Source organism: Phodopus roborovskii, unplaced genomic scaffold, assembly GCF_943737965.1.
Source record: "Phodopus roborovskii unplaced genomic scaffold, PHOROB, whole genome shotgun sequence".
Lineage (NCBI taxonomy): Eukaryota > Metazoa > Chordata > Mammalia > Rodentia > Cricetidae > Phodopus > Phodopus roborovskii.
The window spans coordinates 20,500,860-20,522,372 of NW_026126514.1; the positions used below are offsets into that span (position 1 = coordinate 20,500,860).

Genomic DNA, 21,513 nt, shown 5'->3' on the forward strand with positions numbered 1-21,513 from the left:
TAACATATTAAGAAAGACTTAGAGCCTTGCTCCAATATAAATCAAAGACTATTGAATTTTTTAAGATGTGACATTGGCACCAAATTAGAAGACAGACCCACAGCTTGGAACAAAGACCCAGTAGAGAGCCAAATCTCTAGGAGAGCTTGACAGACAGTAAACCCATCTTTGTAGACTTAGGCAGATGCTCAGTAGAAATACCTACAGCAAATGCATGAGAACTTCACTGAATGGTCTGGAGAGAAGGCTCAGAGGTTAGGAGCACTGGCTACTCTTCTAGAGGACCTGCGTTCAATTCTGAGCAACCACATGATGGCTCACAACCATGAGATCTGGTGACCTGGCATTCATTCAGGTGTAAATGAAGGCAGGACACTGTATATGTATTAAGTAAATAAATCTTTAAAAAGAAAACTTTGCTGCAAAAGGCAAAGCCAAAAATGTTTTAGAAGTAAATATACTTGTGATTTATTCTTGTGATCATGGATTAAGAAATTACTAATAAGGAAGCAAAATGGAACCATGATTGAGTTTGTCTGGAATAAAATTGGCACAGCCTTTTCTTAAAGGATATTGTAACAAAAGGAAAAAAAATAAGAACTATGCCAAGGAAGAAAATTTACAGCACAGGTCTCTATTAATATCCAGAATATGTACAGAAAAAGATTAACCAACTGAAGGAAGGGGTTTGAAAAGGCATTTTACTGGATAGGATATCAGAACAGTCAACCAGTTTAGAAAAAGATGATTTACCACATTAATATTTTTAAAAGTAATGTTCAAACCACAACAATCTGTCAATTATCCTTAATCATACAGATTGTCAAAAATTTTAAGTTTCATCCAGAATATGAAATAATAATAATAGTTACAATCACTTTGAAAGAAATGATTTGACTCTCCACCCTTCTCTTCACTTCCCATTTCTCTCTCTGTCACACATACACACACTTCGCTAACCCATCAGTTTTGCTTGGGATCATACTCTCTGAAGAAGCCCTTATGTGCGTACAGGAGCCATGCAAGAGGGCACAAAGGTATCCACAATGTCAGTATTCTTAACAACAAAAGTTTGGCACAAAACATCAGTATTCACGGTCAGCAGAGTCATGTAGGGGCTGCTGTACAAGGCTGGAGATGTGGCTCAGTTAGCAATCAAGTGCTCGCCTACCAGGCGAAAAGCCCTGGATTCAATCCTCAGTACCACACAAACCAGGCATGGTGTACGCATCTATAACCCCCGCACTGCAGAGGTGGAGACCGGTGAATCAGAAGTTCAAAGTCATCCTAAACTACATACAAAGTTCAAAGACAGCCTGGGCTACATGAGAACTTGTCTGGAAAAGGAGAGAGAGAGTCACCAAGAGGGAACTTCCATGTTTCTGACTGCAAATGAACCCCAGCTAAATGGTGAAGCAGGATGACTCTGATACTGCTGACAGGAGCAGGGTAGCAGGATGCACACTGTTGGTTTCCAAACAGCTCAAACAACGTAAGGCTTAGTAGTGTGTGGTGTATGGACACACACAGGGATGGAGAGAAGAAAGCAAGTGAATGGCAGACAGAAATGACGCAATAGGGATAGGTGTGAGAGGCTGGGAGGGGGCCATAGGAGCTTGCATGACAGTGGCACTGTTCTAGGTCATAAGTCGGCCTCATGAGGTCATTGTCTGGATTGTGGAGTATAACCATTGCTGAAGCTGTGTGCTATCTTGTAATGCCTCAATGTTTGTAAAACAAGAAAAGTTAAAAGCTAAAATTTATCTGGATTGGGGGGATGTTTCAAGGGGTAGGAAATGTTTTTAAATCGTTTATTGGACTACCCATCTCCCCCGGGAAACAAAACTTCTTAGCTATGTATAAATGAATGTCAATGTGCTATTACTTTTATTCATCATATTTTCTACTTTATTAGTTAACTCTCTTACAGCATTCTAGTTCTAAAGAGGAAAGACCTCGGATGCTTAGTATATGGCCTTCTGCCAAAATTCTGACACAGATTTCAAAGTTAGGACCACATTTTCATCTGACTGGGAATTGGTACTTGAAGGTAACGATCAGCTCATTCTACTAACTCTTACATTGTCTTATTTAAATTGATCTTTGTATTCAACATGGGTGTGAATTAGATAGATTAGGAACAAAAATTTAAGAGATAAAACAAGATGGGAAAGAAGACTTAAGATGCACCTTCTCATCAAAAGTCAAGTGTACAATACACTTTTTAAATGTAGTTGTAACATTATACTTTAGCCCCTCAGAACTCATTTTTCTTGAAAAGTTGAAATGTTGGCCCTTTGACTCTGTTCCCTCGGCCTTCCATCTTCATCCCCAGAAACCAGCAGTCTTCTCTCTGTCTCCACGAGTTTGACTTTTAGATTCCACATCTAATTGACATCACAGCATTTAATTTATAACACTTGGCTATCAAATTAGATAATTAAATGAAAGGCCTGAAGTATTTACCACTTTAATGGTCAATTATGCTTCAATAAAGTTAGGAAAATATAAGGCAATTTATCATTTCTAAGGTAATAAATGTACCGTGTGTGTGTGTGTGTGTGTGTGTGTGTGTGTGTGTGTACTATGTATGTATGTATGTAAATAAATAAAGCATGAAATGCTAAGTCCAAGTTCTAGATAGATGTCACAGGGGTTTGTCTTCAACTGTGGTTACCATAGAATTGGAGATTTAGTATAAAGGTCAGCTACAAACTGAAAGGTAAATTTTTATACTAAGTTTTAGCCAACTAAAGGCTCAGAGCCAGAGATCAAGTCAACATTTTAAAGACAAGGGAGCAGGAATTTTTGACAAGTGAATTGGAGAGTAATCCAGGCCTCGGCCAGGAACAAGTCACAGCCCCAACAGCTTCTTGCTGCATAAGGTTACCTGATCATATCAGAATCCTTTCTAATGCAGACAAGAAGGACAACGATGAAGCAAATATGACTCTTGAAAATGGGAAGCATTGTTGACATTTTTATTGTATAATACATGTTGATATTGGGCTGCAGTGCAGGCTCAGTGGTCCTCGGTGGTCCCTAGTGCTGGGATCAGAATGATGCTTTAAATGTGTCCTAAATGAAGCTGGGATGGCCAGGTTTTTATATCTACCACTAACAATGGCCAGAGAAGCTGGCAAGGAGTGTGCCCAGAGGCAAAAGAGCTCTGCAGCTGAGGCTGTCCCCAAAGAGACTGATAGTTCTTTGCCAGCAGTTGTCCCAGTAGCTGCACTGGAAACCCAACTGCCACATCACTGTGTCCGGAACACAACAAACATCCCCATTAGAGTCTTGTCAAGCTTTAACTTTCTCATAAACTGAGAGTTTCCGGTTCCTAAAGGAATTCTAACATTTACTTTTTACATTTGGACTGTTTTGTTAGATTTTTAAATCTAATAATTTTGAATGTTTACAAAATTCAGAAGTAACATGTAATATGAATTATTGTATAGATAACTGCCTTAAATTTAGATGGACAACATCTCTTTGAAATCACAAATCTAGAAAAATTGGAGAATTTGAAATGGGCATCATTCAGCAATAATAACCTCTCCAAAATGGAAGGCTTGGAGTCCTGTGTCAACCTGGAGGAGCTCACATTAGATGGCAACTGCATCTCAAAAATAGAAGGTGAGATAGAGACTCAGTAATGCTAAGGACCGAGTTTCCAAAGGGGCAGGTATCTAGAGAAGCTTCAAGAAGCCCTGCATTAGGGTCTTCTGAACACCTTTTGACAGGACTGGCGATAAACTTCTAAGCATAATGAGCCCTAGCAGCTGACTGTCACCGTAGGCTTCTTTCCTTTCCTAATGCAGAGGATTACCATTTACTACTAAACCATGTGAGTAGAAACAAGAGGACCATTAACATTTATAACATTATAACATTATAACATGGGTGAGATCAAACAGTCCACTACATTTGGCAAGGTAAGGAATTAAGGTTACGTTTAGAAATGCAAAGATGAAAATTATACTTACTGAAAATTAGAAATGGAAAATCTGTATACATCTTCTCTGGCTTCACTTACAAAGCAGTTAATCTGCTTTAATAAGGCCTCAGTCATAATGAGATGAGTATATCCTGACTAATTTAAGTTCAATATAAAAGCATTTATTCTATGCCGTAGAGTAAAGCTAAATTCCCATCTTCCACCAACTATCCTAGATTCTTCAGATCTTTTGTCTGTGCTTATCTCAAGCGAAAAAGCTCATCATTTCGATGTGTTGTTCTGAAGTATACTCAATTAAATACTCTGTGACTGTCTCAGCTTCCATCCTGACCCTCTCTTGATGCCTCTAGTAGGAAGAAATTGAAAGAAATCTTCTGTGACCTGCTAAAGACTGCCTCTATTCCCCCTTCCTAAAAACCATGCTACTTACTTCCATAGCCCCTTAGAAGTAGATTTGACATGCCCTTTGCATGGATGAGGAAATGGAGGAGTACTTGTATCTTTTACCTGTAGCCCTGTGCAATACATTTGAAGCCAACTGTGACTCCAAAGCTCTTATCCTTCAGCCAGGTGTGTGATGATCCACGCCAGTCATCCCAGCACTAAGGTGTCTGAGTCAGGAGGACAATGAACTGTGAATTTGAGGCCAGCCTGAGCTACATATCAAAACCTTGTCTTAAAAAAAAAAAAAAGTCCTCCTTTCCACTGTCTCTCCCACTTACATGCTTCTCCGTGCCTGTAGTGCAGGGTAAACATTAGGGCTAGAATCTACTGGAAGAAGCCAGCTTCTAAACTTCATTCTAAAAATCATTTTAAGCATGTAACATGAGACTTGGGCCAAATTGTTGTCATTAATACAGCTGATTTCCTAATTTCCAGACTGTTATACTCTCTCTGGTTTCTAATCTTTAGTGTTTTAATATGAGAGTTGTTAGCTATTTTATCTTTTTTTTTTTTTTGAAGGAAAAATTGTTACCTACAAAGTGTCTTTCTTTAACATCTAAGAAAAATGAATCTACTTAGAAATTAAAAATCAAAATTTGATGCATGAATGGCACTTTCTGCACATGACTGTGTCCTTCTGAAATGCAAAGTTGTTGAAATTTACAAATAAGAGCATTAGTGCCATGGCTAGCTTGTTCTGTTTGAAACTAACCTGCTGCCGCAATTGCTTCTTGACTTGGCTGATATTCTAGGCATCGCCAGGCTGACTAAATTAAGCCGCCTCAGCATGAACAACAACCTTCTCACTGGCTTGGAAAAGCACACTTTTGATAACATGCTTCATCTCCACTCGCTGTCTTTGGAGAACAACAGGATCACATCGCTGAGTGCTCTACAAAAGATGTTTACCCTGATAGAATTGTATATAAGCAATAACTACATAGCTGTGAACCAAGAGATCTACAACTTAAAGGTGATTGCCTGGGCTAACAAGTTTCCACTTTTCAAAGCATTTACTGTTTGTTTATGTGATGGAAGCCATACTTGCTGAATAGAGTTTGTTGAAGACTAAAGGAAACTCAAGTAACAAGTTTATTGAAATGCATTTGCATTCATTTCATGCAATATACAAATGAGACCAATATGATAGCGATCTGATATATTTATGGGGTAACTTTTTATCAAGATATATTAATTGTGCAGATTACTTTGCTTCATTATAACATTTTCATTATAACATTATAACAGTTTGCTTTGACCATATCCATCCCCCTTTATTGCCCTCCCTCTCTCCTGACCCTCCTCCTTTTCCTCTCCCCATCCCTTATGCTCCCCCTTCTATTCTCCCCCACTAACTCCATATATGAGCAAAAGCACACAATACTTGTCTTTTTGAGGCTATCTTATTTTCTTTGAACATAGTATAGTGATCTACGTTTCCTGAAAATGGCATGTATTTGTTCTTCTTTATGGCTGAATACTACATAATATTTACATACCATATTTTCTTTGTCCGTTCATCTATTGATGGGTACCAGAGCTAGTTCTATAACTCAGCTGCTTTGACTAGTGCTGCAGTAAGCATGGATGGTCAGTTGTTTGCATAATCCGCTGACTTCAGTGCAGGCCACCCCCTAAGGAGTAGTGTGTAGATCTACTTGCAATTTTATAAAGACCCCTATACTAATTTCCATAGTAGCTGGGATAATTTGCATCACTATCAATTGCTTATAAGAGTTTTTTTTCTCCTCAAATCACTGCCAATGTGTATTGTGGGTTTTTTGTTTGTTTGTTTTTCTTTGTTTCGTTTTCTTGCTATCATCATTTTTTGACCAGGAATAAGATATAATCTCAATGTAGTTTTGATTTGCATTTTCCTATTTTGTATGTGTGCCTACTTTTGTTATCCATTTGGATTTGTTTACTTGTGTTCAGTTTATGTTCGGTTTATATGTTTATCGATTAGGTTATTTGTCCTTTTGGTTTTTAATGTTTTGATATTTTTATATATCTTAGCTGTTAAATCAGAGTTTCTCCCATCTGTGGTCTGTCTCTTCATTCTGGTGAATGTTTCTTTTCTGTGAAGAAGTCTTTTTAATGTATGCAATTGTGGTTGCCAACCTCACGGGCTACTAGAATCCTATTAGAAAGTCATTGTTTTAAATACTCCCTTCATCTTTAAGTCTGGTATTTTCTAAGTTTTCTAACTTTACCTCAGGTATTACTCTAATATTTGTGAGCCATTTTGAGTTCATGTTCTGTTTTGGGTTTTAGATTTACTTAATTTTATGTGTGAGTGTTTTGCCTACATGTATTTATGTGTGTTACCTTCAAGCCTGGTGTCCAAGGAGGCCAGCAGAGGGCATCAGATTCCCTGGAACTGGAATTGCAGATGGTTGTGAGTCACCATGTGGGTGCTGAGACTTGAACCTGGGTCCACCGCAACCAGTGCTCTTAACCACGCAGCCTTCTCTCTTGCCCTTGGGTTAATGCTTTTACAGAGTGAGAAATGGGAATCAGTTTTTGCTTTTCTATACATAGGTGTCCAATTTTCCCAGCACTACTAAATATATTGGTAGGGAACTAGAAGGCTGCATCCTCGTGGACATATCCTTGGATCTTCTGTACCCGTTCCACTACAAGTCTGCTTTGATTTGAGAACCATATTGGCTTTTGTCTTGTTACTTGTTTTCATTATGGCTCTGAAGTAGTTTGAAGTCAAATGAAATATGTCATTTCATGTTCAAATGTAAGAACCCATATCTTCTGTGCTGGCTAGCTTTATGTCAACTTGACACAAGCTGCCATCTGAGAAGAGGGGAGTTCAACTGAGAAATTGACTCCAGAAAAATCAGGCTCTAGGCAAACCTGTAGGGTATTTTCTTAATTAACGATAGATGTGGGAGGGCACAACACATTGTGGGTGGAGCCACTGCTGAGTTGATTGTCGTGGGTGGTATAAGAAAGCAGACCAAGAAAGACATGAGGAGCAAGCAAGTAAGCAGCACTCCTCCATGGCCTCAGCATTAGCTCCTGCCTCCAGGTTCCTGTCCTGCTTGAGTTCCTGACTTGGATTCCGTCAATGGACTGTGACTTGGGATATATAAGCCATTAAACCCTTTCTTCCTTAAGTTGCTTTGGGTCATGGTGTTTCCTTACATCAATAGTAACCCTAACTTCCTTCTATCAAAAATGCTTCAATATTTGTAAAGATTCCCAAACCTTACATTCTTTAACAGTTCTGTTCTCAGCACAAATTCTCAATAGTCATATTTTATCAGTTTCTCTGAACTTTTCTGGTTAATTTTATTTATTTATTGGATCTTGTTTTGTTTTTGTTTTTCCAGTACTAAGCTGAGGATAAAACTCGAGACCTCAGGCATACTAGGCAAGCACTCTACCTTGAGCTGTATCCCTAACCCTTTATTTGGATTTGATCTCTTTAATTTTCCTAAAGAAACCACTAATTCAAGACTACTGTGTAACAGGCTCTACTGAAGGAATTAACTTCAAATGCAACATGTGATTTCATTGTCTCATCAGTTCCTGTCCTATGCATATCCTATGCATGAGACATTGCTTCATTTACTGTGACTGTTATTTTCTTCCCACAACTTGTATCAGTTTCCTGACTTTCCCTACAGTTAGCCTTCTCTCCGTCCTTTTTCCCAATATACCTTCTAAAGCTATAGAGGCAACCTGGGCACCAACAGTGTCTGCAGAAAACAAACCCATCATGGTACTGAGAAGCTTCATTCCCTCCTGCCCACACTTACTCAGGCCCATTCCTTTACTAAAGGTAAATTTCCCCTAAGATTGGTTGCCCTATCTTTTCAGAGAGCTGACAGACTTCAAGATGGTCTTATTTTCAAATGACATTGTTTTTCATCCCATAGTAATACACCCCAAAGTAAATACACAAGCATACCACCTACTAGGCCATTATTCCATGATCAAGGTACACAGCTTTAAGTATATGAACATTTTCTCGACACCTTTTCCACTGGTAATACCTCTAACACCAGTATCTTGAAAGGGGTAATGATATATAGTATGAACCACAGAAATGTTGTAGACTATCATCTCTTATTGGTCTAAAGGGAAACCCTTTAGTATACTTAAAAGCACTCCAATTCTATGAAATTATAGATAATTCAACTCTAAAAATTCAAAGGTGTCTAACCCCTGGAAAACTAACTTGCTGGAATATACACATATACAGAAACTGAATGTGTCCTTATTATCTAGGGTTTATGCAACTTGGTCATTCTAGACATGTTTGGAAACATTATCATATGGAACCAAGAAAACTACCGGTTGTTTGTTATATTTCATCTTCCAGAACTGAAGGCCTTGGATGGACTCTCAATTGTAAGTTGTTTTGTGAATCATAACTTTTGATCCACAGTGCACATATATGCATATTCACAGGCCATAAACATCTTGAATATGGCTTTATCTCTGGTATTATTCTAAACCTCACCATGCTCATCAAAATCTACATCTCCAAAGTTCTTTTTGGATCTGAATTTTACAGCTCTCTCACCTAGCCAGTTTTTAATAGTCTAACTGATAGACTGAGAGGGAAGATGGTGCTTACCTTTTCATACAGTGAAGTCTGTCCCTCCAAAGTGAAGAGTGGGCTCAGTAGGCAAAGACCCCATAGTACAAGCATGAAGCGCTGAGCTGGAATCCCCAGAGCACGTGTAAAATTACACAACATAACCAGCACCTGTAATCCAGGTGCTCCCACAGTGAAATGCGGGTAGAGACAGGAAAATCCTCAGAAGCCCATCCATGACCCAGCTAGCCTGGTGTGCTCGGCAGTGGACCTAAGGCATGTGTGCACATGTCATGCCACAAACACACACTCAAAAACAGTGAAGAGCAAGGACTGGAGGAGTAGCTTAGTTCTGGGTAATTTCTTAATGTATGAAGTCCTGGGTTAAATCTCCAGTGAACGCTGCAACAAGTAAGGCATAGTTCCATGAAGCAGAGTAGGAACACAACTGAATGCCATCACCCCCTTAGGCTTAAGAACTGCCTCTTGGTTCCTAGAAAAATACAGTTGTTGACTACTATGGAAAATATATTTGAACCAATAAATGTAGCATGGCAGGATTACTTAAAAACAGTGATTGGGGAGCACAGGACTTGGGTATGAACACAAAATCCTCATCTGAAGACCTAGGTTCTATACTGGGAAAGTTCATGCTGGACTTCCAAGCCCCATGTAACAGAATAAGTGTCCAACAAATTCAGGAAGAACACAGTGTAATGTTTCCTAGCTCTCATCAAACAAAAACATGCATCAAATACTTTAGAAATTTTGGAGACAACCCTTGATGGTTTAGTACTCTGAGATACTCTGAAAAGTCAGTGTCTCACTGAATAAAACATAATCATTAGTAAAACATTAGTCATTCTAATAATCTCAAATTCTCCAGAATTGTGTATGTTGGACTTATTCAGCCACTAGTTTTAACTAAAGGTATATTTTATGTATAGTCTTATATAACTAGTATTGTATTTGCTCTAAATGTGTTGGAGCTCTTACTCCTCTTATTTACATGCCCTCATTTGAAAGATGTCATGAATAAGTACTTTTAGAGATAAATGAAGGAAAGAAAAGTGTTGTTCTGTTCACTGACAATGGGCATCATATAAGTATTTTTCTTCTCATTTTAGCATCTCAAAAGCTCAGGGTCATTTTATGACACACTTTATGATATTATGTTCTCTGTCCCTAGCCCTAGATTTATCTGTCCCAACTTATGCTGCTTTTAGTCTTGGCCTTCATTATGTATTATTTATTTATGCTTTTACTGTTTTCTTATATATTATATTTCCTATAAGCTGCTTTATGTCCTTTTAAAATGGGCTATGTCAAAAAAAATCTATGAATTAATAATGAAAGATGAACAATGGGCTGGAGAATTGAACTTCAAATGAAAGGGGATGGGAATGCTTTGAATATCCAGAAACACATATTAAGAATTTTCATCTAATATCATTATTTATGGAAGTAGGGGAAACAATGGGTTTTTTTTTTAATTACTAAAATATTACAGGAGCAAAATAATAAGAAACTGAACCAGAAGGAGGTGACTCAGAAAGATGGCTGGGTGTGGCGGCGCTCGCCTATAATCCCAACACTGCAGAAGCCGAGGCAAGCAGATCATTGTGAGCTAGAAGCCAGCCTGGTTGACATAGTGAGTTCCAGGGCCGCCAGGGCCATATAAGGAGACCCTGTCTCAGAAACAAACAGACAAAAATGAAAAGCTGAAACTGGAGAAAATACTAGAGGAAATTAACACAATGTATCACCCATGGGCAGCAAACATGGAAAGCTTTCTACAGAGCTTGCAACCACAATAAAAGTGTCATGAAGGAAGTTGGGGTTACCTCTTTGGGTCCTTAGTCTTCCCAAAAAGAATTTTAAAAGAGACTCACTAGGAAATTCAAGGTCAGAGCCATCAAATTATAAATCTCGACAGCCATTGGAAGAAGGTTTATGAAAGAGAAAAAAAGCCATGCATTTTGAATTAGGTCAGCAAGTTCAGCAATGAAGGTCAGCAACCTTCACATGGCAGCAAGTATGCTTGTGGCAAAAGAACAGCTTCAGAGAAGGATTAAAAGCCAGAGGAAAAGAGAAAGTTATACTTTCCTGGCTCATGAACTTTAAAAGATGAACATGGTGGTGGGGTGTGAATCACTACACCGAGGATATTTCCCGAAGGAAAACATTAATTTCTTATTAGGGGTAATTGTTATTCCAACTTTTAGCACAGCTGTAAGTGAATAAGCCATGATCTCTTGGAAAGGTCATTGACAGGCCCAGGTGAATTAACTCTTAAGTGAGGAAACAATCCTATGTTATGTCTCCACTCAGGCCAGAGGTAGATCCCATGCCTTTGACCCGGAGGAAATGGCTTTCCCCTAATGAGCCTCAAATGGAGCCCTGATATTCTCCAAGATCACTGTAACAAAAGCAATATGAGTAGGAGAAAAACAACTTTGGGGGATAAGATGGTCAGACGGATTGTGTTTTAGGAGACGTTCGATTATATGGCTAGAAATATCAAGCAGAAGGTTGAAGTCATAGGACTAAATTTGGGTGTGAAAATTTCATTCACATTTTTTTTTTCCAGATTCAGAAACAGTTTTGAAAAGAGCAGATAGTTAAACTGAAAGCTGTCTAAAGAAAGAACAGAGAATGCAAGGAAGCCTGAGTAAAGCTTTAATATTTCGCTTAGCAAACTTGAAAAAAGAAAGAAAGAAGAGCAGTGAGACGTGGGAAGCAAGGGCCGCAGGTCCCTAGAGAACTCTGAGATGTAGGTAAACCAGGAACGGTACAGATGGAAGCGGCGGAGCGTCCCAGGAATTCAGGGATGGTACATGATTTGCTTCAAGTTAGACAGGCCTTTATTTATATATTTTTAACTAAGGGAAGGCATAGTCTATGAGGAACTGAAGAGCTGTCTAGGTAGTTGTAATTTCCTTTTATTCCATCATTGTACATATTTCTATCTTGCAAAAATTATTTGGATATGCAGCATGTCTTCTCATTTCCAATATGAAGTCTTTGTGAGTTAGGAATATAAGAAGGAAGGGTAACTAAATGTCAAGAAAATGACAGCAGTTTTATCTAACAGAATGATAAATTAACTGCCTGGGTTAACTGCCTGGCTATGCTATTTTCCAGTAATAAAATTCGTTACATTCTTTTTCATATCTTCTTTCCTTTGTTGGTGTTTATTCCCTTGCTGATTGTTTGTTTCCATTTGATTCAAGTGCTTTCATAATTACTGAAGCATTTTAGTGAGGCCTGATTGTCAGTAATTACTCATATCTGTGCCACCCCAGAGGCTCTGTTGTCTTTTCACACTGAGAGGCTTCTCTGTTTTTCTGTGGACAATTTTGGGTCCACAGCAGAGCAGAGTTTACCTGTCTCAGCAGCCCTCCCCTGACCGTGAACCAGTGGGAAGATGCTGGGCACTACTTTGTTGCTGTTAGGCAGGAGTTAGAGATACAGCCTGAAGTGTGTAGTTCCTCGATGCCAAGGCAAGGGTAGGACTTCCCGCTTTTCAACAGTCTCCATTGATTCTGTGTGGCCCAGGAGAGACTCCTTCTTACATTGTCCATGGACCTCCACTAATTCATCCTGGCTGTGAGAGAGAGGAATGACTCATTAATATTCTACATGACCCCTGCTATGATAGACAGTAGTTGCCACCCACCCCCCCATCCCCACTCCCCCCACCCCCACACACACCATGTGGTGAAAATTGGTTTGGTTTAGTTGTTTGGGATAGCAGTGAGCTGGGAGGGAATGCAGGCTCAGTCTCTCCTTTGACACAGGAAAGCAGAGGATGGTCTTGCTGTAGTCTAGCGATACCAAGTAGCCCATTCCGTACTTGGTGGTGTGGCCAAGTTCACTTTCTGGTACTTAGATGACCTATTATTACCTAAAAGTTTTGCAGTTATTGTCATGTCATGCCAGGTTCCCACTTTGCTTGTCCACTAACTAGAGAAAGTCAGATGGTTATGGACTTTCTTCTGGCTTCCCAGCACCCAGCCAGGCATATAGGAGGCAAAAATAAAATAAAATAAGAAAATAAGAAAAACAAACAAAGACCAAAAACAAGATGTCATCCCTCAGGCACCAAAGTCCCTAGAGCTCGGGTATCATTTTGTGTGTGTTTCATCTATCCAGTGTGCTAGGTGGGTGGGAGTGTTTCTACTGAAGATTAAGGAGAAGTGTGTCTGTGTCGTTTACATCTGTAACCAGAGATTGTCTGTAGCAGAGCTCATCACTTTCCAGATGTCCTCCTAGGAACCTTCAGAGATCGAGAATGCAAAAGATTTGTTTGGTGGTAGACTTACATCTGACATGATTGCCGAGCGACAAGGACACTCCAACTTTATCCAAATGCAAGAACTAAACTGGACTTCATCATCCATTAGGTACAATCACTTATTGTATTTGTAATTATAATTACATGTATAATTATTAACACTTAACTCTCCTTTCCAAACATAATTGTCCTAATCTATGTCAGACACCCCTTGAAATGATGCGATAATTTTTATTATCAGAAACTATGATTAAAAATTTACCAAAAGGGTTTGTTTCTCATCTGGATTTGTTTCTCCTATTTGTTTTACAACTAGTCGTATTAGGTTTACTACTCATGTATATATTTTTAAGGAATAGCAAAAATGTAATTACATCTGCAGAAAATGATGAAAATCAAAGTTAGTTTAAAAAGAAACCTGCTCATACTTTTAATTGTACCTTTTAATTCTAATGGATTCCTTAGATGCATTATAGAACATGAATGTGGAATTGTCGTGTTCAGGCTTGAGACTTGTCTGGCACGTAGATTTCCAGAGGTTCTCAGTGACCATAGGCCCCAGTCACCTGAGTGTTGAAACCAATGCTGTGACAGTCTCCTAGGTCTCGGAAAAGTCTGGTTTCAAAGCCCTTACTGCTATTTCCTTCCTGTCTACACCTACTTCACATACATCCACAGAAGCTTAGGACCTGATTATCTTATGACTTACTCTATCAAGTCTGCCATGACTTCATGACCTTGTATGTTAATCTGTAACTCAACTGGAAATGTTTACCATGTAAGTGTCTTCTATAATAATTGTTTAATGGTAATAGGTAAGGGGTTTTTTTTAAAGTAATCAAAAGCTATGCCATGTTCTTCATACCTGTGCAACAAAAATATACACTTAGCTGGACATCAGTCTCCAATATTTGACATTGCATAGAACTTGTCCAGGGAGACTTTTCAATGGCTTTGGGAGTCATTTGTGGAGGAACTCACCATGCCCCCTTAAAATAATAACTGTATTTGCTTTCTAACTCAGGACTGTGGATCTGATTCCAGTTGACCACTTTAGGAATGTATGCAATGTGAACCTACAGAACAATAACCTCACCTCCTTCAGTGGCCTCATCTACCTGCCCAATGTGAAGGCATGTTGCTGCAAAGCTGTATTTGCTCTCAAAGACTCCAACACAAGTTTTAATCTCCATTTTACATTAAAATGTATTCTTATGAAGGTGTCGAAATTATTCCCTAAGTTGTGTTATATTTTGTTTTTCATTCATCAAGAAAAAAATTCTTAGTTTTGATTTCCAATGTTTTTTATTTTTTATTTTTTTAAAAAAATTTTAACCATCTATCTGCCTTACATCCTTGATGTACAAAAAGATCTTACTCTTCAGTAGGAGATAGAACAAGATGCCAAATCTCTAGTGAGCACGTATGAAATGAAGTTTGGGAATGAGGTGGTTCTCAAAGCAGTCTCATTGCTTTAACTCAGTCAGTATTTAAAGGCGTCTAACCACAGAGACAAAGGCCTTTCTAAGTAATTATTTTATCTGTTTCAGGCTTAGACAAACCAGGGTGCAGAGTGAGAAAGTTGGGCAGCTGGCTTATGTCTTGAATATTTTATTGCAGTGATTCTCCAACATGTACAATCATTAAAAACACATTCCAGGCTAAATCTAAATTCTTCAGGATGAATTATTTTATTTTTCATAATAATATATTACTAGTTATGTTCTAAGTCCCAAGTGTTAGTCAGACCATTTTAATATGTTATTGACATTTGGTTAATAAGATGTTTTTCTACAGGTCTTATGCCTCAACTATAACCATATCGAATCAATCATGCCCAGACTAAAACCTCAGACTCACTTAAGCAACAGACAAATGCTCTACCAGAAAATACCTTCAAGTGGCTATGGACAGCAAGGAACCTCAAAACTAAATAGGTACCTTCTAAAGTTCTTTAATTTGTCACACTTAAAAACAACCAAAGAACACAATCTAATGCATATATTTGGCTGATTTTAAGAATTATTTTAACAAACTATATGCCAAAAATAAACTTGACAAATAAAAGGATGAACTTTGTCTTTGTCATTGTTCCCCAATTCTAACATTATGGAAAAAATCTTTTGTGAAGATCAAGATGCATCTCTTGCTTTCTTATACATTTATAAAAGGATGTATGGATGGCTAGGTAAGATAGATAGATAGAGAGATAGATGGATGGATGGATAGATAGATCGATAGATAGACGAATGGACGGACAGAGATATGTGTGTATGTATATGTGTACCACCAAGTCAAAGTATTTTCATTTTTCTCAATGAAGAATATTCCTTGTGTTTACCATCTTTATTTTTCATATATATGTATATATGTATGTATACATACATGTATATTTATTATTTTTTCTTATTTTACATATCGATCCCAGTTCCCACTCCCTTCCTCTCTCCCATGCACCACCCCCACTCCACAGGGAGTATGATACCTTCCAGGAGGGATCATCAAAATCTGTCAAGTCATTTGGAGTAGGGTCTAGTGTTTACCACCTTTAATGAGCTACAGTTTGCATATAACAAAGTTACCAACCTCAGTGTGCCATTTAATGGTTTCTGACAAATGTATCCAGTCCTGTAGCCATGGCTAAAACCACAGTGTGAAATGGCTGCACCTCAGACCACCCTCATTGTTCTTTGCGGTCTCCTTCCCCCACATTCAAGCCTTTAGCAACAGCCACTGATCTGCTTTCTTTTCCTATGATTTTGCCTCTCCCTAAAATTGTGTAAGATTGGAATTGCATAGTAAGAACTTTTTTCATTTTTATTAGCATTCATTTATTGTACTGCATAGTGGGTTTTATTATGGCATTTCATATGTGTGCATAACATACTTTGGTTATCCTCAATGCCCCCTTATCATATCTTACCCCTGTCCCACCACTCCCCCCTCCTCCACCTCCAAGCCCTCCTACTTTCGCTTTGTGTCTGGTTTCTTTCACTGAGCTTACTTTTTGAGATCCATCCCTTGTCATTGCAAGGGCCAGTTATTAATTTCACTACACTATGGTGTCCTGTTTCAATATGTAGATTATACGACAGTAAGCCATCTAACTTATCTTTTTCGATATTGCTTTGTCTGTTCAGAGTTCTTTGAATTCTTTAGGAAAAAGGAAAAAAATGAACTGTCTTAAAATTTATAAAGAGCTTTCAATGCAGATTATATTTAATCTACTCATCAATTAGAAAGAATTGCCATTTTAATAATATTCAGATTTCTAATCCACAAACATGAAATATTTTTTTATTTACTGATACCTCCATTGGTTTCATTCAGTTATGTGTAACATTTTGTGCTTCTTTTTTGGAATTTATTATAAAGTGTTCTGAATTTATTTTCTGTTACACAGTAGTAAAAAGTAGAAAAATTGTTCTCTTTATTTTTATTACTGGCACTAGAACTTCAGACCATTTTTATTACTTTGTCTTGTGGCTTTGATGAAGTGATTTGTTAGTTTTTTGGTAGATCTGTTAGAGTTTAGTACCTACAGGGATTATGTCTTTGAGAATAAAGATAACTGCATTTATTCCCTTCTAATGGAATACATAATTTTTCTTTTTCTTGCCTAATTATATTGACTTCACTTTTCATAGTGACTTTCTGTATTTTATTCTTTGCCATATAAGCATTTTAAGAGATAAAAATTATTATTGTTATTATAAAACCCTGGTCAACTATCATATACCAAAAACTCATACAAATTTTTATCTTACTTTCACTTTATAGTAAATACACTTCAGACCTTCTTTTATGATAGAGTTGCTTTGAAATCAAGTTATGACCTCAAACATAACTGTGTGTTTCAGAGATTCAGTAAGCAATGAAAATTTGCCTCCAATAATGCAAAGTTTAGAGGTTCTTCATTTGGGATACAATGGAATTTGTAACTTAGTCCAGCTACAACTTAACAGACTAAGAAACTTAAAATTCCTCTTTCTACAGGGTGAGTAGACATGCTGTTCATAAATCCTGTAAACTAACTAGGTTATCATCTTGCTCTAACAAGCAAGTAGAAGTATCATTATTTATTCTAATGATCACTGAAACAAAAATTTAATAATTGCAAATATTTTTCATTTAGTTTAGCTGCATATTATCAAAGATAATTTTTAAAAATTAATTGCATATAGTTACGTGTGCAAATGTTCATATATGCATATACTCAAATGCAATTGTATGTACTCATGCAAGTATATATTGTATGTTGAGTGTATTTCTTTTACCTCCTTTGCCTCCCCTTTCTGCCCCTCCTTAATCAGTCCCCTCTGTTCTCTTAGATAGTTTCACTTTCATATATGAAGTTTGTTTTTCTGAGACTACCTTAATTTGATTAATGGGATTATCTCCAATTGCATGCATCCTCTTGCAAAGAATATAATCTTGTTCTTCTTTGTGAATGAAAAAAAAACCTATTGTATATTTATCCATCATATTTTCTTATCCATCTTCCTGATGTTGGACACCTGGGGTGGGGAAGAAGAAATAAGCAAGGTCCAATATGTTTAAATAATGTACCCAAGTGATCGGGTCTGTCTAACTCTAACACATATGCAGTTTTGATCCAGAGTTGCATTAATATGTACTAATAATGACCTGACCCACAATAGGTATGATAAGTCTAAGACTCAGTTGTAAAGGAGTAAATATTAGGACTAAGTAACTAATTAGATATATCAAAAAGAGGAAAATTAGTCCAAGATCATTTTGTAACTGAATTAACAGATTGATAAATTGGATTGTTAAAGCTACAGAACGTATTTTGTGGAAAGACTGCTCATTAAAAGTTAGGGAAAGATCAGTTTGTGTTACAATTTGAAGACATAAAAATGTATGTTCTTTTTTAGTTTTAAAAATCATTTGATAAATATTTAAATAAAGGTGGGTACATAAACTTTGATTCTGGGAGTTGGGCTCATGCAGCATGTCATAACTGTTTAGGAAATGAGATCAGTCAGGTCGAAGGGCTGGACAACTTGGTTGTCCTTCAGGAGCTGGTCGTCGACCATAACCGCATCCGAGCATTTAACGAAAGTGCTTTTGCCAAACCGAGTGCCCTGCTGACTCTTCACCTAGAAGAAAACAGACTGCGAGAGCTGGGCAAATTGCAATCTTTGGTCAAACTGGAGAAACTCTTCCTAGGATATAATAAAATCCAGGTAACGTTCTTTGGGGCTATTGTCATTTTGAAGTTTATGTGTTGTGACTGCTATTTATCAAGTCCATTTCAGGCATATCACCAGGCATGTACTGTAGTCTGATGCAAAGGGGTTCTCACCACTTCTAGACCTAGAGCCTGGACGATGTGCACCCACCCACTGATGCTAGTTGGTTTAGTTCTAAAGCTGGGCTCACTAATCCTCCCTCATGGTTCGCACTTACTCCTCGATGCCCTTGGTCTAAGCTGTCTCTGAGTCTCGGCAGAAACCTTCCTCCGGCCTTTTCACCCTGCCCCGGTGTCTTTGATCTGCTTGGCATCTATCTCACTCACCTGACTTTAACACCTCAGCTCTCCACCCACCTGTCTTCCTTAAAAAGTCCATTGTTTTATGTACCCAGAATGCAGCTGTTGCTTGTAGAGTGCAGAACCAAACTGGACCTTCTTAGACTGCCTCCTGAGGTAGCATACAGGCAGGAGAGTTATTGGACCTGACAGAGCTTGTGTTTCTATCAGCATTTTGGTAATGACCTACAAGCCTACTTTCACTAGAGTTGTGTCTGCTATCTGTCCCTCTAAGGTGGTTTCAAGAGCAGGCTGAGCTGTCTACGCCTTCTGCACAAGCAGGACCTGTGTCCATCCTGTCCATACCTGTATCAGTTTAGCACATGGTACATGGCAGACACTAGACACTTGACAACTATTTGTCTTAGTCTCTACTTGCTACACTTTGTGAAGCCTTTTTTTTTTTTTTTTTTTTTTTTTTTTGTGATAATATAGAATTCCTTTCCAGGGTTAGAAGGAAATCACAAGTAATTTCTCTTTCAACTGAGCAAGTAAGACACATACACACCAAGAAAAGCAGCATGCGCCTGATTTTATCCAGATTGAAACCCAAGTCCGAGGAAAGCCTGGCCAAGTTGGCAGTGAGCTTTCCACAACTTTATTTAGAAAAAGATGAAAGTTGGGAGAATCTGGCATTCTGTGGGAATATTGTGCCAACAGTAAGTGAGCTAAACAAATGAGACTTTGAGCTGGGGAGAAGTTCTGTGGTAGAACTGTGTTCAGTGTGCCCAAAGCCTTGGCTTAAACAAGCCCAGCAAAAACAAACAAAACCGCCATGAGTTTTGATTACAGTTTCAATAATTAACACTTGAGGCCCTGGACATTTTATTGGTTTCCTTCATTCCACACCACACAAGCTGTCTAGCTCAGAATAAAAGATGCAATCTCCAAGGAAGATTTTGGGGAGTGGTCTCAGAGTAGGGGAGTGTCCTGAAACATTTCCGGTTTATACTTAAGCATCTTATTAGAGGCCATGTCTTGCTATTCTGTAGATTCCAGGTTACTTGACTGTAAGCAGTCTTTATCCAGAGAGATCTGTCAAGAGAACGCCACAGCTAAGGACCTTCCTGGAAAATGCCACTGCTCTGTTTGCCAGGGTATCCAGTTAGTAGCAGGCTTAAAGGAACTTGGACCAAACAACCAGCATCTCCTCAGGATGTCCTTGTCACCTTTTGACACCCTATTCCCTGTGAGGGATGGAGGAGACAGTAGATTAGGTTGGCATGATAGCTTCCTCCCAGGAAACGTGAACAGAATCGTGCTCAATGGGGTTTACTATCAAATTTTAATACAGTAATAATATGGTAAGCGTCATTGAAGGAATGACTGAGTTTTAGTGGTTATTGAATGATTTTAGCCTTTGATTCTTATCCTTGAAGTGGTATTCCTCGGTGAGTTTAGATGGTCTGCTGATGGTATATGGTCACATTAAGTACAATAACACCAGCCGGCAGCACAAGTTCAGTGAAATGAGTTGGAAACCTCGCTGTATTCTTCTGAAAACATATTCTTTCAAAACCTTGGCTATCCATTCGAATTTTCTGTGGGTAGAGACTTCATCTCTGGATTCACACCAATTTGGGCAATTTGATATGATATGATATGATACAAGCATTAACTCTACAAGTAAGCAATCAGAATACAATCTCTGGGTTAGCCAACAATGACAGGACAAGAGAAACCCCTATTACAAATGAACAAAACACTAGTACTTCAGATCAAGGTAGATAGAGTCTCATTGACCTACAGTCTGTGGTGTGGTGCTTTTGACTTTGCCAGTGTGTCCAATAATGTAGACTGAGAAAAATGTGGCCTATTGTATTCTGTCTAAGAATCATTGCAACACAAACTAAGATTTCAGTTTCATGGTCCCATTTGATCCCTGTGGCTAGGTGATTCCTCTGTCTGACACCCAGATTCTCCATGTTCTTTTAAACATCTAAGCATACCATGAAGACAAAGCACACACACACATTAAATAAAAATAAATTTTTTAAAAATTTTTGCCAAAACTACAGGATTACAAACTATTAATAATAGTAAGTGGATAATAATAAATAGTCCTGTGCATTGTAGGAGGGCACAACATTTAACCATTTAACGTGTTCTCTCTTTCACAGCTAGTGTATCAAAGTACAGCTGCTATCACACATTCTTCTATTATTAAGGTTGCCATCTAAGCCCTAGGGCAGCTTACAGCTCTTCCTAGAAAAGTTTGCTGTTACCTTGCAAGTTCTGCTGTGTGGCTCATCTTCCGCATTGCAGTGTTATCTTTGCTAGTCAGGTATTAGGAGTCTATGGTCTTCACGTGGATTCACTCAGATGATCCAGTTGGAACTACCTGACGTCTAAAACTTGTTTAAAACTACTTTGGAGTAGTGAGGAGATGTAAGCTAACCAAATGATAATTTATTACCTTTTACTAGGAAATTGCAGAACTGGAAAAACTTGATGTTATGCCTTCTCTCAGAGAGCTTACTGTCTATGGCAATCCAGTGAGTATTTACCTTTATAACTTCTTAATTTCCCAATTATCGTTATGTATTTTTATATGATATGAGAACGTGATTCACTTTTTCTATTCTTATATACGTAGCTAGTTAACCCAACACAAGTTTGGTTTGCACTGCAAACCATTGCTGTCAAATGTAAACGTGTGTGTGTCACATTCTGCATTGCACCTTTTGGCTTACTTACCTATT

General features: G+C 38.1%; 1 protein-coding gene across 1 annotated transcript in view; it reads left to right on the forward strand.

Annotated features, from left to right (window-relative positions):
• Positions 1-21,513, forward strand: part of Lrrc9 (leucine rich repeat containing 9) — a 79,898-nt gene that overhangs the window by 48,572 nt on the left and 9,813 nt on the right. The window contains exons 20-29 of the mRNA XM_051195979.1: positions 1,916-2,050; positions 3,456-3,633; positions 5,152-5,372; positions 8,648-8,770; positions 13,236-13,366; positions 14,282-14,390; positions 15,055-15,194; positions 17,118-17,254; positions 18,250-18,467; positions 21,238-21,306. Coding sequence (XP_051051936.1) covers positions 1,916-2,050; positions 3,456-3,633; positions 5,152-5,372; positions 8,648-8,770; positions 13,236-13,366; positions 14,282-14,390; positions 15,055-15,194; positions 17,118-17,254; positions 18,250-18,467; positions 21,238-21,306 — 1,461 coding nt within the window. The remainder of the gene's footprint in view (positions 1-1,915; positions 2,051-3,455; positions 3,634-5,151; positions 5,373-8,647; positions 8,771-13,235; positions 13,367-14,281; positions 14,391-15,054; positions 15,195-17,117; positions 17,255-18,249; positions 18,468-21,237; positions 21,307-21,513) is intronic.